Raw genomic sequence first — 19,552 nt, 5'->3', positions numbered from 1 at the left:
CAAAGTTTTGCACAGTGCTTGCAGTTTTGCATAATAAACAGTGCCTGCTTCATGTAGTGTATACGCAGAGGGTCACATTCACTGCAGAACACAGAACGCAGCAAACCAAATCTCATTAAAGGAGATAATCTCTTTTTCTTATAGTTCTGAGCAAGCGGACATACTATGTTTATAACTGTAAATATAAAGTCTGAAAACATACAAGAAAATGCTGTATGGTCAGGTAATTCTCGGTTTCAGCTGAGGATCTTTCTAAGGGCCAATCTGACCTAAAACATACAGGTTTTTTAAAGTTACCCAACACCAAATTACGTCAAAGCTAGTTAAAAATGATGCCACATTTTTTCGTCTTGGGATTTACAGAAATGTCTAAAATCCAGATGCCTTATTCATTACCCCAGACTTGTATCATGAAGAATTTAGACAAAGCTTCATCACATGCAAATATTTAAACAAAAGCAAAAACTGATTAAAAGCTTCAATTAGAAAAGTTAAATACTTCATTTACTGCTGGTTCAAAAGAAATGAATGAGATAGTATGATGGCAGACATCTGCCTTGCTCCTAACCCATGTTCTTCATCTACAGCATCTCCATGTGGTCCATTTCTGGAGCACAGAAGTCTTAGTGACCATGACCAGAGGCTTTCAGCCATCATGGTACACGCAGCCTGCCCCCAGGAAGAGCAGCTGTCCCTCTGATATCTCACTTCTATAGAGTCCATGTGCTAGTAGATACCACATTAACCTGAGGTATGTCTTCCACTCACAGCATCAAGACCATGTAGAACTACGAGGATCCAACAAAGAGCACGCACCACAAAGAGGGGACTGAAAACACTGACCAGGCAATGTCTCTTACAGAACACAGGGCCTTAAGATAATACCTGCGGACAGGCAGATACCCATCTTGTAATACCTGGTGATGAGAAGGCTGAAAGTGATGTCTCTACAAATATTGGGTAAAAACTGTATTTCTAAATTGGGAAAACTCTATTTCTTTTTTTCCATGGCAAAGAAAGAAAAGAGAATGTGAGGCAGCAGCTTTTACAGCAGTGGTCAGTCACAGAATCAACTAGGTTGGAGAAGACCTTTAAGGTCCTCAAGTCCAACCACCTCCCCAGTACTGCCAAGGCCACCACTAAACCACATCACCGAGGGCCTCATGGTTTTTGAACACTTCCAGGGATGGTGACTCCACCACTGCCCTGGGGAGCCTGGTCCAATGCCCGACCACCTTCATTTTATGGGGAAGAAATTTTTCCTCATATCCAACCTAAACCTCCCCTGGTGGTTTCCTCTTGTCCTGTAACTTGTTACTTGGGAGCAGAGATGAGCCACCTTCTGGATCCATATGCCTTAAGCGATAAGGTCCCCCCTGAAATTGTTACAGTAACGTTTTTTGCTTTTCATTTCCTGATCGGTTTGAATTGCTTTCCTAGAACCTACCACCAGGAAGAAGAGCAAAAGAAGGTCTTCTCAAATCTATACTTCTCCATACTGGTCTGGGTGAATGACAGCAAAAGAACTGCATTTTGCCCAATTTAGAAGTACAGAAGTAAGTTCTAGCAGCAGTTGGTGCATTAAAAACTGACACTTAAGGTTTCTCGGTCACCATCATCTACCATGAGTGAAAGAAAAAAGGCTTTTTCTCTGTCATTGACTTGTTGAGTAAAAACCTATTACTAAGTTTTTCTTAGCAAACGATTTCTGATAAGAAAGTAGAAATGGTGATGAGAAATTGGATGACACAAACTGGGTCTGACATTTAAAAATCAGGCTTGGATTGTTTTTTCAATCCCAGCCCTTGTTAAAAGCCTGTCTCTTTTCTCAAGGACACAGGGATACACCACCCTGGGAGAGCCACCCCCACTCAAACCAGTGCATCACATACCTCCTTGGCCTTTTGAACATGGTCAGACAAGTCCATACGTACTGGAGCTTCACAGAAAGAGCTGGAGGAATTTTTTGACTTCTAGGATATCTGCTAGACATATTCTTACCTGTTTATCCAGCCTTCTATATTAGAACTCTGATGTCAGAGGCAGATAGCAAGAATATTTACGCTGATCAAAATTAAGATAGATCTACCCAACATTTCCAGAGTGGTTTCAGAACAACTTATCTGGTCTACACACAATGTGTAAAACAAGCACATTCATGCTAACTGTAGGAGTGTGTGAATAACAATAGCAGCAGAGATGGTAGGAAGTGATTAAACAGTGTGCTTGGCCAAGGGAAGAGAGCTTTCCAGCAAAATTACTTCCAAAAATAGGGAATAACATGAAAATTTCAGAGACTGGATGTGGAAGTGGCTTCTAACGCAGTTTTCTGAGAGTTTTAGTATTACTAGAAAGATTTTTTTGCCAACAAGTGAAATGAGGGTATTGTGATGCAGATTTTGTTCTTTACCATGACACAGAGACAGAACAGATTTACTTTGTTACTTCTAACAATACCTGATAGCTTGAAAATAGTTAACTAATGATACTAAAATCTGTACTTAAAATGTAATTCAGTTCTGTAATTATATTTCTTATGCATGGAGACAGAAATAAACTAGAGGAAGAACCTATTAGCCCTTTTGCATGTATAATTGAACACGTTTGATATTACTAGGTAACCTCTGCAAGTAACTGGCTTTGAGTTTATGCAAAGAAGTGAACACTTGGAATACATAAATAACAATAAGAGCAGATAGGGTTTTGATTTTGTATTCTGTTCTTTTCTTGTTTATGTCTGTTGGATGCAGTCAGACATCCGTGGCTTTTTTTTGACCATCCATAGAAACATCTGAAAGATCTGACTTCTGCATCATTTTGGGTGCAGTAATGAATAAGAACTGACATCAAATATCAATATTATTGGCCCAGCTAAATGGTAGCTGACATCAAACTGGACTGCTGAAGAGGTAAACAAAATTGAAAGTTTGCTTTTGTTTAAAAACTGTCTGACATTATTTGTCCTTCAGTGAATCAATGGAAGACTGACCAAAATACTGTTTGCATTTTGGCTTGGGGAGGTAAAATAGGGAAGTTGCTCTATCAAGAATATTCTTTATAGTCTTCGAGGCTTTTCTAATATAAACTCTAATTCCCAAACTACTTTTTTCTTGCAGGGAAACTTGGTAACTTCTGTAATGATTCCTTAACCTTCAGATACCATGCAAACACAGTACAGCAGATATAGACAAAGGTGAATGAAAATCATACCCTTATTTGAACACAAACACATATACACACACACATAAGGGAGGAAATCTTGTTCTAATTTAAATTCATAATGATTCAACCAAGCAGCTACAGTCTTTATACTTCGTTAGCATAGGTGATTTGCCACGCTGATAAAATGCTGTGCAAAGTATGTACAAACCTTACTTCAAATGCTATTTAGGCCATACTTAGATTTTTTTATTACATGCCAACATTCAAGAACAGATCACCATTCTTTGTATGAATTGTACTGTATGCTACGGCTTTGTTTTCTCCTAGTCGTTGATCAAAACCATATACTGATGTAAAAATGTTAGCGGTTTGATTTTGCATGAATTATTCCAGATGCATAATATCATCCCCAGAATTATCCACAAGACAGAAGGAGAGGGCCAGGGCTGACTTGGACATCCCTGCCTTGATGTCCAGATATAGGCAGTTTGGTAGCACTGGGGGACCCTCCACCACCTTTTGCCCACCATGAGCCTACATTTGTGCAGTCATATGGAATCCACCGATTAAAGAGGTCACCTCAAATCTCAGTAACATTCAGGAACTGGGGAAACTGCCTTTTAGGTGCAGTCTCACTTGGTTTTCCCTAGATTTGGTACCTTTGCTTTCCACAGGTAAGGTGAGTTCACATGTATCTTTTACTGCCCTCAGAGCATTTGAAGAGAACTGGAGCACGCACAGTGGCCTCTAAAAAAAACCACCCTTATAAGTGCACACGTTTCAACTCAAAGGCTTAGCCCTCAGTGGAAAAGAAACATCTGAAACATCTGTCTCTGCAAAGTTAGTTGTGTTATGGGGCATGGGAGTAAAAAGGACAGTATCATTAACTTTTAGGAGGAAAAATGCACTTAGGTACATTTTCAGTTCAAAAGCAGCTGTATGGATTTTGCTGAAATGGTCTCAAATTTTCCACAGGCAAAGAACCAACTTGGAAAACCACAGGATCTATACACTGCTAAAAGTGTTATCTTTTCTGTCCTGATATAACCACAACTACAGAAGGCAACCACAACTGTCAGGGCAATGGCACTACCTGCCAGTATCTCCAGAGCTCATGTCCCAGCACAGCATCCTCCTACAAATGGCCATGTTTCGGGTGCCAAACGGGAAGTTATGTTCTATAGAGAAATGACTAATTATCATTGGAATATCATGGAATTGGAGCATTGTTAAGAGTTCTGGCTGTAAATGTTGCCCTCTTCACAAAAATCTATTAACTACAGTTTCAGAAGCATGGTTAGTAAATAACACAGATTTAACCAGTTTCGCAGAGTTCAATGAGGATTTATTCAATTTGTATAAATGCATTATTCTTTTTTTCCTTCTTCCTCATTCAATACTCTTCCCCTAAGATATCCCTTAATATCTGGATGCACTGCCTGGGCAGCTTGCTGAGCTAAGTGGAACTTTTTTTTTGTATTTTCTCTACAGTACTTTGTGTAACTAGAATTTAACCTTCTTTAAAAACTCCTTTGGGCACCAAGCAGCCTGAGGCACAACTACCACAAGCCCACTGAAGTGGAGTTTAGGAGCCCACTTCAATTGACCTATACCCTAAGTAGAAAGAGGAATGAATCTCTTGGGATCTTTCACCATTACTGCACGCACACAGTCCGACTTGTAGATAAGACTTCTGACAAAGCATCTGAAGACCTGTGCCATTAGGATATATTAAATAAATAAATACTCAGGATTTTGTCAGCAATCTGCCTTCAGTTTTGCCACTTCACACTTAAGAAATCAGACTTTTTTAACAAATCTTTGCGTGGCTACAAAGCTGCTTTGGCCAGGCCTAGCCATTAGATTTTCTTTTGGCCACTCCAGAAGTGATCTTGCATCATTGTCCAAATTGTCCATGATCAATCTCCAGTTTCCTATGAAAGTATGGTTGAAAACACTGATTAGTTTCCATAAACCCTTCTTTCCTCATCATATATGTATCCTTTAACAAAATGTATTGTCGCTTCAAACACCTTAATCAGCTTGCTTAGGGTGGAATGTTTTTATTTCTTAGAGGGCAAGGACTAGAGGGTATGAAAACAGTTTTCTGGTTGAAAAATAGTACTTGCTTTGCTAGCTAACCAATGTGGCAACTGTAGCTTGTACAACTCAGGACCAACTATTTAGTCTTCTCAGTACTTTTCCGGTACATACAGGGTTAATTTATATAACTGTAATTACAGCTTCTGAAATTATATTCCTCAGTTTAATCAATGCTGAACTAGAGGTTTCCATTTTTACTAATTCAATCACTGAGAATGTCAACCAATGATTTTAGTCTAGAGTTTAATGCCAACTATAATATTCTTTATCAAAATAACATGCTTGTCTGGGAGATTATCAGCACAATGTTTCAGCTTCCTGTTAATCACTATAGGTCACATTACAGCATAAGGTTTTTTGTAAATATTCATGCTAAAGACAGTGCTATAGTATTACTATAGTATTTCCCTCACAATTCTTGCTACTCTTAAATATTCCTTGTTCTACACCACAGTGCTTCAAAGTCCTGAGAGGCAGGTTGTGCCTGTCAAATATACAGATAGGTGCATGTGGCCAAGAAAGGCAGGATTCTTTTGGAATTCCTATTCTCCTTGTCATAAGTTTATCTCACACTTTCTGCTATGTCAGTCCCTAGGGTTTGGCCTATAAACAGTAAAAAAGTGTAACTTGCTAAATGAGTAGCTGATACTGATCAAGAAGAGTATATTCAGAGTCTCCTTGAGTGGCACCTTGCTCTGCTTGTAATTAAAATGGCAGTGAAAGCACAGGAGCAGGAACACCACTGAGATATTTTTAAGGAAAGATGGTCTCGGAGATAAAAGAGGGCAAGTGGTAGCAGAAGCCAGGACATGCCTCTCCACTTCCACACCAGTTTAAAGAGCAGTGTGGCCAGGAGAGCTGGGGGAACCATACATAGAATTATAGATGATTTGGGTTGGAAAGGACCTTGAATACTGCCAGGGATGGGGCAGCCACAGCTTCTCTAGGAAACCTGTGCCAGTGCCTCACTACCCTCATAGGGAAGAACTTCCTAAGATCTAACCTAAATCTCCCGTTTCAGTTTAAACCCATTACCTGTTGTCCTGTAGCTACCAGAGTCCCCATTTGATAGTCTTGTAGGCTCCCTCACATCACATCACAAATGTTTTGATCATTTCAGAGTATTTCATATCATCTCAAAGAAACATTTGGCAAAAATGACTTCCCTTCCATTCAGATCACAGCCTGTCACCAATTTCAAGCAAAATGATTCTTTCTAGACAACAGTTATAAAATTAGCCATCCAGGAAAAAAAATAACAACAAACAAAACCCAAACAAACAAACAAAAAAACACAAACAAAAAGCTACCAGCCAATTTCCTTTAAGTAAAGTCACTAAGTGATCATGGCAAAGGAGAATGGCTTAGATATCGTGCACTGATCAAAGGAGAAAAGAGGCAAGCACAAGGACAGGGCAGCTTCATTATAGCAGTCTCTGGGACTCTGTTCTGGCTCGCAGGTGTGTCACACTGAACTGCTTTAGATGTCATTACTATTACTGAATTCAGCTGCAGAGGTATCTACTTCACACAGAGCATGACAGTATTTACCAGAGCAGGGAACATGATGATTAAAAAAAGAAAGAAACAAAAAAAACCCCACGAAATTCATACTCAGAACTTACCTTCAGGTTGAATGTAGCATGATTACAGGAATGCAGGTGACCATAGAATGTGTAGACACGGAGACCCTACGAATTAAACATAAAAATAAAGCAATTAAGTAACTTATAGTGATATAAATTATTCTACCCTTGTAAATAGAAAGACCTTGATTTTATGGCTGTGTGCAAACCAAGGCACTTTGTGTGCTAAAAACCAGTTCCTGGTTGCTAGAAGAGGAGCATATTTCTCACAATTACTAAGGAAATACATCCTTACTTCATATAACAGCTAGCAGAGAAGGTGCATTGAAATACCACAAAGAAAAGCCATCTCCCTTGCCAGAGGGATTGAATTAGAAGGTGTAATCACGGCTGCCAAAAGACAGAGCTATTGCTCTAAGGCAGTGATTCAGCACATGTCTCTTGATATTCCACACACACCATTAAAGTCTTCCTTAAGGAATCACAAGCATGAAATCAAAATTAATTACCTTTTGTCATCTTCCACATTAAGCCATAAGTGACCTACATAGTGCAGTAACATATGTCAGATGTCATCACTGATATCTGACTTGTTCTCCCAGTACAAGAGGCATCCAACCACAGCATCTCCCACTAAAAAACTCCGAAGTCTTCAAGATGGGAAGAAAGAGGTATTAAAAATAGATGTACTTCTCTGTTTTCATAAAAATCACTGCCTTCATAGGGTACAGCAGCAAAAATACTTCCTACTAAAAGTCCAACCCAGCTTTCTATTAAAAGTCCAACCTTATCCTGAAGAACAAGTTTTCACCCTAAGAAAATGTTTTATTGACTCTGCAATTGAAAGACTATTTGTTGTATTTTTCTGGAGAGACAAAACAACCCCAAACCAAGATCTAGGATTGCTCTACTTGTCCTAGTAATCCTCTTTGTACATAATTCCAGCTTGAATCAATCTTTCAGGAGCAGGAGTAACATAGCTTAATCATACCTCTGTCATGCTTTTAAGTTTAAACCATCAGCTTAATTCCATTATAATTTTCCCAATTAAAACAAAAATTAAAAATCACTCCTTCTGTGACATAACATACTTGAATTCGCTTTTGCATCGACAAAACCTCCTACATGAGGAGGTTTTATCATCAGCATGCTTTATCAGTATATTCTTACAGTTTGCAACAAGTCCTTTCAGGCAAGTAGTTAATGAGGTTTGACCACAAAGTAATACTGGAGGGATACTACTTGATAATAGTCTGTAGTTTATATTATATCTGTGAACCATTTAGAAGTCAGTCCAACAAAACAGCAGTTAAAAGGGATTAGATTGCTGTTGTAAATATCTGAGGGGTTAAGAGCAAAGAGGGAAAAGAGCTATTGAAACTGAAGGGTAGTGTTGATGCAGGAACATATGGGTATTCATTATCTGCAGATAAATTTCAGTTGGAAATGAGAAGACAGTTCTCAAACAGTGAGATGCAAACCCTCCCCTCCACTCCAAGAGTGGGGATAAAAAAATCTCATTAACTGCAAGAAGCTGCTTGAAAAGGCTGGAAATAAATGACCTTTTGCTGCATGCAATCTTCGGGCTCAACTTGGACGACCAAGGAGACTCTTTCCAGTCTTGTTCATGTAGCATTAGAATACAAATATCTGGTAAATCCCAGCATTTAATGCTTCACAGAATTTCTTCTGTTTAAAAATGTCACAAAAAAAAAAAAAAGGCAGAAGGCTACTTTGGCAAGTGCTGTTTTGTATCTCGTATTTTTCATTTACTGTTCTGTCTTGAAGTAGTCTGCTTCAAAGCTGCAGACACTATTGAGATCAAACTAGAAAATTAGTATTATTTCCATGGAAGGATTGCAAGGCAAACAAAACAAGAATAAAATGCTCTGGACTGTTAAAAGCAATCCACTGTCTTTAAAGAGTAATCACAACACCCGCTATAAGTGTAAAAGGATCCACAAAGCACAGTTCTTGAGGCCCCCACAGTTTTCAACAGACTTACAAGGGGAAAAATGCTAAAAAAACACTCCAAAAAATGCCTATTTACATGACTTCTGAATAAAAAAAATATGAACTGATAAAACCCGATGAAAAGAAAATGTAAATAATTATTATCCAATTCTAAACTCACCCTTGGAACAGAAATTACACCAAATTCCCCAAGATTGTCAGGCAAATTAAATTTTATAAAGGTAACATAACAGGAGACAAGCATAGCCAAACTCATAAGAGCAATTTAGAAAGGAAAAAAATCAAGGACATAAAATCTATCTTGTGACCTAGCGGCAATATCAATTGTACCCCATCCATGGTAACAACAAAATGCTGGTGCTGTTTTGCATGTAAAAAGTAGTCCCTGTGAAGTAACTGCTGTTGCTCAGCAGGGCATAGTATTTATCCTCAAACTCACTCAAATACCAATATATATACCCAGTAACCATTCCACAAATGCAGAGAAAGCATGCCTTCACAAACCATCATGCCATGCCACAAAATGAATGTAAATGCTCTGATTTCCCTTCTGTAAGCCAATTCAGTATAAAGCTTCTGAAAAGGATTTTAATAATAGTAATAACCATAATAAAAGCTAGACAAAGGCAATGGTTCTGTAAAGTGTTTCTCAATATTATTGCTGAAACTTAATTTCCAAATGCCACTTTATTTTTATTCAATGCACAGCTAGTGTTTTCTTTACCAACACCAGGACATCTGAGCTTTGCATACACAGATATCATGAAAACAAAATTGGAAAGATTACTATTTAGCTGTAATGTCCCAGCAAAATCAAACAGTAATAAATATTCTCATGATCAGACCTCATGTTAAGATAGGACTGAGCTTTCAGCATCAAGAGCTCAGCAGTAAGTTAATGATTCCCCTTTTGTACATGCATTTTGCCTTTCAGTCTTTAATTACAAAATAGCAAATAACACCACCAGGACCCCCGCTTCATTCACTGTAGAACTAAACAGGGCTTAGTTTCCCTTTGAGAAAAGTTTGGAGCACCTCTTCTTCAGGGGAATTTCACTGGAGTGCTTTGCAAATTGGTCTTTGGCTTACTAACTGCTTCTTGTCATCCAGGAACCAGCTGTATGCATTTGCCTTTTACCTGAATTTCTTTAAGGTTCAAGATGAGCAGGGGCAAACTTCTGGGATTTCTATCACAAGGATAAGAGCAGAGGAAAAAGGAGAAGCTTGTCTTAATGTTAGGGGAGTTGTCAGTTAGGGAAAATTAGGCTCCTTTGCTGCTACCTTCAAAGTCTCACTGACAATTGTCCCATTGACAGAGATGACATTATCACAAATTGAGAGTAGGAGAAACAACAAAACATCACAGCAGAAGTCTGCAGCTGTGAAAAGACCAATTTTTTCCGCACATTTAAGCCACAGGGTGTATCCAGTCTCCTTGCGTATGACACTGTAGCAGTGTAAAGGACAGTAAATTATGGAGAATATATTATTATTGTTAACTGAGTCATCAGGTCTTGATTGAAATCTTAATGGAGGAAATCTCAGTTCTATTCGCTCCTTGAGCTATTGCCCAATTACATTAATAGCCATATAGTCTTCCTCTGCAGAAAACAGATAATAGCAATGTTCAAAGAGAATAAAATATGATGTGTTCTGAATTGTTTTGCTGTGGGTTTAGTGGGTTTTGGATTTGTTGTTTTGGTTTTTTTTTTTTCTAATAATTATTCACACATGCACACACACATATAATTTTCCAGTTTGAAACCCAGAAATTAACATTAGAATCAGCAGTTAGAAACACCATGGCATTATGTTATGGAGCCAATCAACCTCTCAGCTTGCACTGAACGCAGACATTAATTGCCTGCCTTGGACTGGAGCTATCGGAAAGACTTCAAAGAGAGAAAACATTTCTTTTTTTCTGGTTTGTCTGTTTTTTAAATGCAATCCAGTGTTGTAGAAAAGCAGCCTGACCTTTGGAACTATGGATCTACGAACAGTAATCCTGCTGCAAAAGTAGTTAAACAAGGAGCCTAAATTGGAATGATTTTTTGTTCTGACTTACACAGGCTAAAAGGCCATGATTTCGGAATCAATAGTGAAATTCTGCTGTAAACCCTCCCTATAGGCATACAAATATCAGGGCAGGACAACACAGGCTGAAGACAATCATAATTAATATATTTACCTCTGCTTAAGTAGAATTAAGCTCAACTATTAACTATGTAACATAGCAGTTGAATCTTCCTACACCTATTTTAATTACCAGTTCAGCAGCAACAAGTTTCCAAACCTAACCAGTGATAATTCACGCAGCTGTGGAAAAAATAAAGAGTTTAAAACCGTTGAGCATAATTTAAAAACTACTCATGTTTTTCAAACTCTGCTGCTTTATTTTTCTACATTTTGAATGCCCTGTTATACATGAAAGTCTGAGATGAACAAACTTACTTTGCCAAGTTCAAAAATCAAGACAATAAATCCATTTGATCAAGATGAGTGTAACAGACTAAGTGCAAAACATAATTATCTGTGTAAGTTTGAAACGATATGAGCTTCTAGATAACAACATCCGAGTATAAGATTTTTCTGAACAGTGTTAAGAGAATTATTTGTAATTTCTTGGTTCATTTAGAAATAAACTAAAAGAAATATGTTCATGCAGAAGGACGAAACTAAGAAAAGTGTTCAAACCATGAAGCACTCAACAGTGGAACTATTCACCTCATTCTCCTCACTAAAAAGAAACAAGATTTCCCAACAGTTTTTTATGAAAGCTTTACTTTTATTTGGGGGAGGAAAATAGTATCTTGAATGAAATTTCCGATCTTACATAAGTAAATTTTTTTCAGAAAGACAAATAATCTAATGCTTAAGGAAGCTTCCTTCACTTGATTTGAACTTTTCCTAAAGCAAGGGTCATGTTAGGTGTTCCATGACAGGCACTACCATACAGTGGCTGTCGACGCACTGGGGAAGGTCTAACCTTTCTCTCAATCCCCTCACTGAATATGGCCAAGACTTTCCTTTTTTTTTCTTACAGCAAAAAGCAACATTAAAAGGGCAACTCCTACTCAAACCCTTGCCTCACTCATTACACAGACTCTGCTTGGTCTACCTCCAGTTTGCATTAGCGAGGCACTAGAAAGCTCTGACGGAAATGTGACATATCCAGCAGAACTGTGGGGTCTGAAGTCACTTCATGCTGCAGGGGAATTGCCTGCATTGTTGCACTGGAAACTTCAAAAGGGATTTGGATCTCTTTATTAGAGCATAAGCAACTTCTAAAAAAGAGATAATTAATTTTCATGGGATATGACAAGTAAACAAAAAAAATGGAAGAAGGAGCCTAAAAACACCTCCCCTTTCTACCTTTGCAAGACAGCTCCTTTCTTTTACTCTCTCCTTCCAGCCCTGCCTGTAGTAACTCACTTCAGCAATTTCTTGCATCACATGATGTCTGTGTGACCCCCCCGCAAGGTCAGCCCAGCTGCTCGCAGCAAGAGCCGTGCTCTTTTCCATCTGCCCCATCCTGTCTCATCCAGAGGGCACCACTCAGAGCAAGGCAAACCACATCCGTCTCCCAGTTCCTCTGTCAGAGCCTCTTTGAGCACATGATGTACAGTATCTGTACAGTAAGCAGTGAACAAATTTGGAAAACAGTTTTACCATCTGTCACCACAGGTTTGACTCGATAAGCTCAAACACAGAAACTTCAGCATGGAGTTTGCTTCTGTTCTCCTTGCTTGGAATAGACCCTGGGGGTAAAAATCATGTGGAGAAGACTGTTTCTTGAGGTTAGAATAAGGGCATTACTCAGATATTTTGTAACCCTGTAATAAATATAATATATATTAATGAACAAATGATTAAATGAGTAAGATGAATCAATAAAATTAACCTCCAACCATCGTTTGTGTGCCTTATTACACAAGGATTCAGGGAGGCAGGTATATACACGAAAACTGAGTACATCTGCTGTTGGGCCCTTTGCTATTACAGCGATCTCTCTTTTTCACAGACAGCCTTTGATATTTTTTTTTTAACTTTATTCACTATATCTTCCTAGAGCAATGAAAAAGAATTTTGGATCTCTTAAAAATGCATGAACTTATGTAACAACTTTCATACTGTGAAAGATGAAAAACCTAAGAAACAGTGTTTTTCTAAACCTAGCTAATAAAAACCAGAAATAGACCTCTGCCTGCCAGCTAAGCCTAACACCATGCCTTTTACCACAGACCAGCCTTCCTTTCATCTCAGAGTTAGTAGCAACTGCTATTAAAAGTACAGGACAAAACCTAAATTAACCTTGCTCTGGGACACTCCTGAATTACCTCATTTTCCTGTATCTGAACTTTCACCTGAACATAGCATTAAAGTCTTCTGCACTGAACATGCAGTCATATTCATTTTCCTTAATTTGAAGGAAAAGTATGTTTCTAGGCCAAGACCTCGTATGCTAAATCTGTTCAAAGCAAACCTCTAAGGCTCTCCTGAAAAACACTAAAACCAGGAGTTTATAGTAAGAAATGCTGACAGATTATATTCTTGCCAGCATAATATAACCTGACTCTAAGATAAATGTTTTATGAATTAAAAAAGTTGAAAAAAGCTCCTCTGCTCAGCTTTGTTCTCGAGATGAAAGTGAATTATCTTTTTGTCTTCTACTGACAGTTGTACAGCAGTCTGCGGAAACCTGTAACCACAGGCAGTATTTAAACAGACATGACCATGTGGGATTCTCTCCTCACTAAGCTCTTGCAAGAGACCTCAAACTTCTGACCACAGAAGGAGGAAAAAAGGTTTTTTAGCAAGCAGATACGTTCCTGAACTTTTGTCTGTGAAGAGACAGAAATCTCCACTTGGAGAGATCACAGACCAGCACAATTCCACAGGCATGGCCATGACAGACCATCCAGGGGGGAGGAGGGAGAAATTCCTCTGCTGAACAAATCATTCCTTTAAAAGAAAATAAGTAGAAGAAAAATCCCTCAGAAATATTGACATTCCTTTACTAACAGCAGATTTGTATATTATTCACCTGGTTGATATTGGCAGATGGCTTCAGTAACAGGATCAACTGCATCTTAATAAGGATTTGCAAGGCAGGTGAACATACATCACTGTCAGCACCAAAAAAAGTCAAATTTGGTTAACTGCGTTTCTCCTATGCAGTATAACTCCTGGATGTTCCAGGGAGGGAAGGAAAAGCAGTGCAAGAGCAGGGATGGCCAGGGAATTCTGTACGCTGAAGCCCATTAACTGAAGACTTCTCAGTATGGGATATAGCCTTTTTCTGACAGAATTAGGCAGCCCATATTTACCATAAATAAAGCTTACTTTAAAGTAACCTGGTATTCCAATAGCTGGCAAAACACACCACTCGTTTTCAGGAGAGTAATGTGTGAATGACAGAAACCTAGTAGGACTGTCTAACATGAAACATTATGAGTTCTATTGCTTTAATGTAAAAACAAGATCAAAAAGATTAATTATAAATGAGTGCAAGTTGCTGGTGGAATATAACTGGAAAAGTTATGAGCGCAGTGAAAGCACAGCAAAGAAACACAAAAGAGTTTCTGTTGGCTTTGAAAATGAAATTACATGAAAGCAGAATAAAACAATGAATGCATAATTTAATTATACATAACAAAAAGGGGAGGGCTACATGGGAAACACTTTCCTCCTTCCCATTTTGAAAGGCAGAAAGTTTGAAACTTAGGTTGCATGCTTGGCAAGTTTTTACTTTTCCTCTGTTCAGAAGTGACCAGTATCTGGCCGGCACAAAAACTACAGAAGGAATAAGAAGCTGTTCACATGCAGAAAGTTCAGCTTCTGCACACATATGGCTTCTACAGCTTAATCTACCACTCCTGTGCATTGTCTGCACTCAAGAATTGTACTTTTTCACCTGATAATCTAACTCTGCTTTGGTAACAGAAGTCTTAAGAAAGCAGCAACTAAGCAAATCCCCATGATACCCTATCTTCTGATCTTATCTGGAGATGAGAAGTTAAGTATCAGTCTGAAGGATTTTAGTGCTTTGAAAACCTTAAGCTTAATTTCGGCCCAAATGCCAAACTGTTGCCTTAAGTTTGCTTTAAGAATTCATACCAGAACAATCGTTATTTCTCCTAACAAGAGAAGGGGAAGGTATATATATATATATATATATAGGTATTATAGAGGTAAAAGCAGGCACATCCACAACTGTGATTATTAAATAAAACAAATGAGGTATCCCAAAAGTTTAAAAAGGAAAATATAAGAAAAAGCTGAAAAATTTCGTCCTTTCAGAGAGTCAGTATAAATCAAGAATAAGCCAATAAGATCAAAGTTATTACTTCTCTGACAGCCATTGGAGAGTGTTTACTTCTATCGGTATAAATGAATATATGAGCCTTCTGTATTCACACTGTGAATTTTGTTCTGGCAGTCATTATGCATCGAAAGCATCTCATCCAAATTTCAAATGGCAGATGCAGAGACAAAATACCAACATGAGGAAAATAGAGAAGGGCAAAATTAACAGAACACATCTCCAGTTCTCTTTTGTTAACCTGCAACTGCTGAATAGCACTCTTGAAGACAGGTTCCTCTCAGGTATCTATTTTCTCTATTAACCATCAGGAAGGGGTTAACTAGTCCCCAAAGTAAGTGTCTTGGCAAAGAAAACACATCACTTGCAGATCAACTGCTGCTGCTTTAAGAATCATGGTACTGCTGACCTGAGGGACTGAGATCAAAGAAGAGAATCCAGACTATTTGGCTGGAAGCACTGAAGAAGTTATTAACTGGAAAAAGAAGTCACTGAAATAAAGAAGCAATAATAAATGAATAAAAAACAGAGAACAGTTTAATTTTAAAAAGCCTTTAGATTTCACAATTTGAAAATATCATCAGAGAAAGAGAAGAAAATGTTGAAATCGGATCGTACAAACACACTGTCTGTAGATTCTGTAGATCTACACCAGATCTACACCAGATCCTGCATACACTGTCTACATATTCTGAGTGAAAGGAAAAAAAAGGATTGCAAATGCCTATCAAAAATATTCCTAATTTTCTCCAATTTCCAATTCAGAATTGTATTCAAAAGCAAATTCATGGGATATTTTAAAAAGTGATTTCCTAGAGAAAAGAGAAAGTAAAGCAAGAAGGTGATGGAAATTGTTACATTTTTTAGTAAGTCTACTGGACATCTAAGTTTTATTTAGCATTCAAAACACAAATACTTGATTCCTATCTCAGTGTCTCGATAGTATTATGGTTAACTTCCATTCCATTTAGGAACAAGCAAACTTTGTCTCATAAACCTGCATGCTTTATATGTTACGGGCCTTTCATATTTGTGGCCCCTTGCTCAGCCGAAGCAGATACCATGTGAAAAGGCATCATCCTTTCGGTCATTGCCTTACACTCCCACAAGGAAGTATTGCAAATGAAGCAGATCTGGGGCCTACTGTAGGTAATGACAACTACTGCCAGTTTCACGAACAGCATGAGGACACATGGTAATGCGTTTGCTAGAAAAAGACTTCCACTTGATGTCAAGTTTCATTGCACGTTAATTACCTATGCCAATAAATACGCTTATGCTCAAGCCAAAGATGTGTAAATACATCCTTTTGACTTCCGTCACACAAAGGATTCCCACTGGAACTACCCTGCTGAATCTCAGTCCAAGGATTACTAATGTTATCTTTGATTGTAGCACTGTTCCCAGCAGAAACTGTATTCAGTCTTGGTAGTAAAGGAATTAGGCAAAATACCAACTTTTGAAGTCCCACCTGCTTTATAGATTCTTATTGATCATCTCACAGAAGAATTATTTTAATCATTAAAAATACACTCTAGTGGCTTAGGTTTGTTAAGCTTATTAATATTTCCCACTAAACTTAATGACTAAAATGAAACAGGAATAAATATATTTTTTAATCCATCAATACTGGCACTGTACATAGTGACTGGATTTACAGGACTACAGAGTACACAACTATTAATGTCACCTTCAAAGAAGCAAGTGTATAGAGTTGAAACCAGAGAATCTTTACTGGGAATATCCCACAACAAAACAAATGTCAAAATAATTTATAAATACATACATATATATATATATATATACACATGAATACATAGTGCTTCATGTGCAAGAAGATGAGTCAAATGATAAAAATACTGGGAAAAATTATTCCAAAACAATATGAACACTTTCCTCCCACATGTTTTTGTCTGGTGCTAACAAGGTTATTGAGGGCAGAAGGGATAAAAACATTTAGCATCTGAGGAGCTTGAGCTTTTCACTTGTTTTAGCACCATTTTCCCAAGATGCTCACATCATGGCACAAGATTCTAGAGATACTGAAGAGAAGTGAAATTCCTGGAAGCCTTTTCAGAGACCTCTTGCAATATTACAGCAGGATTACATTACCTCCTAGATTAAAAAAGTTTCTTCCAAAGTTCAGCCTGTTAGAGTTGGCAGGATTAGATCTGGGACTAAATGTATTATGATTAAGCTAAACGCTATCTACGTATTAGATCACAGAATCATAGAATAGTCAGGGTTGGAAAAGACCTTAAGATCACCTAGCTCCAAACCCCCTGCCATGGGTAGGGACACCTCACACTAAACCGTGTCACCCAAGGCTCTGTCCAGCCTGGCCTTGAACACAGGCAGGGATGGAGCATTCACAGCTTCCTTGGGCAACCCATTCCAGTGCCTCACCACCGTTACAGTAAAGAACTTCCTCCTTATATCCAAACTTCCCCTGTTTAACTTTGAACCCGTTACCCCTTGTACTATCACTACAGTCCTCAATGAAGAGTCCCTCCTTAGCATCCTTACAGACCCCATTCAGATACTGGAAGGCTGCTATGAGGTCTCCACACAGCCTTCTCTTCTCCAGGCTGAACAGCTCCAACTTTGTCAGCCTATCTTCATTATTCAAACAGTTCACAGGACACTGCAAGCTTGATTTACATCAACAAAACCTCCCCAAGAAATACCTTTCCTGGGATTTTTCCCTAGTAAGAGTTGTAGCATAGGGCCCTTGTCTGAGCAAAAAGGAAATGTAAACAGCAGGTTCCCATGAAAAGGGTTGTATCATGTACAAAAAAATCACCAATGTTGGGGTTCTGTGAGTTATTAACAGCAGTCTGTTCTGTAATTGTTAGTGAAGTAATCTCATTGACACATACAAGTTAGGAAATAGAGGTCTCATTAACAAAGCCTCTAGCCACTATTAGATCATATAAATAAGCAAGAGAGCCTGCAAAAGATCTGTTACAGCCCTTAAACATTTACAGAATCAGTGTTTAATTAAGACAATTTTAATATGCAAATCAAGCCTAATTATCATCATTTGTTAATGTGAAGTCTGCCTGGGCTCTAAACAGCTTCAGCTGCAAATATGGTAACAGTATCATATTTTTGCTGCTTATTTTTGCCCTAGGAAGAATTGCAGAGGAAACAATCAGGTTGCACTGCCAGTGTGTATGAAGGCTTTCAAAATCACATTTCCATTTACTGTGTGGAGATGAAGGTCAAAAAAGTGCTCGGCGTAGCATAAAATCGAGCTGAAAAGTTCTTCACCCACTACTTTGTTGAGTGCTTTAATTAATGTATTTCCATCAAAGTTAAGTAACCCCTCTGGGAGCTTCTTTTGATGAAAATCTGCCCTTGTTCAGTGCAATGATTGAATAGATGGGTTTCTAACACAGACCATTGTCACTCAGAAGGTGGTATTGGGAGGTTTTTTTCTTTCTAGCTCCTCCGCTCTGGGAATGGTAACTTTCCTACAATGAGAAGCCACTGCATTACAGCAAAGCCCTTGGATATTAAAGTGTGAAATAAAACAAGAGAACAACACAGCCTTCAGAAACATGATGGGAGGAGCAAGCCAAGGAGGAATACAAAACAGCAAGGGAGAAAAAAAATGGCTGTATTCTGATTCTGGAAGATGTCAATTTAAAGCCTTGAAACCCCCATGAATTCCTTTCAGGAAAGAGGGTGGGGCAGCTGCAATCCAGTCCTGGAAAAGTCATTCCATTTTCCCAACACTGCTTCTCTCCTCCCTCCACAATGAGCTGCACAGGTTAAAACAAAGAGAACCACTCACCATTGGGTGGTATTGATTTGTGGTTGATTGATTATGCATTGAAAGCTAGGGAAATCCAAAATGTTTCCGTTTGCAGCATTTTCACTGTATTTTTCTTTGCCATTATGTTTTCTTTCCTCATATTCCCAGTCCTTTAGACCCTATAGTTTCCAAGCCCTCAGTGGTTGACAGTAAAAGAAAAGCTTTCTACTTTTACTTATTCTTTCTTTAATATATTTGGTATTTCTAAGTAAATGAAGTCTTCATAAGGGACTTAAAAATAGGAGTCGCAGTCATACCAGGCAATGAGTCTTTTACGAGATTATGAATAAAAAATGTAATAAACAGAGTAGAAATAAAATACAAGAGGCAACTTGAAAAGCCCCCAATTCAAGTGGGAGCAGAGTGGCTTTCTCCCAGCATCTTGACTGAATAGCGGATGAAGGGACTTCATAGAGACAGGATTTGGCTTCAGCACAGAACCATGGCTGGGAGACATCTGTGAGGCCATCACTTCCCAATGCCTTTTTGAAAGGTCCTTCCTGGAGATGCTCTTGGAGAATGGGGTGTGTTCAGTAAAACCTGTGCACGCTATTGCTGACACAGCAAATTGAAGTTGAGCTGGGC

The 19,552-nt window shown here is 38.4% G+C and overlaps 1 protein-coding gene across 1 annotated transcript in view; it reads right to left on the bottom strand.

Moving 5' to 3' along the window:
• SPAG16 (sperm associated antigen 16) overlaps positions 1 to 19,552 on the bottom strand; it is a 324,063-nt gene that overhangs the window by 9,350 nt on the left and 295,161 nt on the right. Inside the window, exon 14 of the mRNA XM_062603516.1 lies at positions 6,891 to 6,956. Within this exon, the coding sequence (XP_062459500.1) occupies positions 6,891 to 6,956 (66 nt within the window). The remainder of the gene's footprint in view (positions 1 to 6,890; positions 6,957 to 19,552) is intronic.

This window comes from Pezoporus occidentalis, unplaced genomic scaffold, assembly GCF_034315485.1.
Source record: "Pezoporus occidentalis ecotype Australia unplaced genomic scaffold, CSIRO_AGI_Poc_V1 ctg118, whole genome shotgun sequence".
NCBI lineage: Eukaryota > Metazoa > Chordata > Aves > Psittaciformes > Psittacidae > Pezoporus > Pezoporus occidentalis.
The sequence above is the reverse complement of the archived record's forward strand: the minus strand, read 5'-3'. Positions and strand labels throughout refer to the sequence as shown.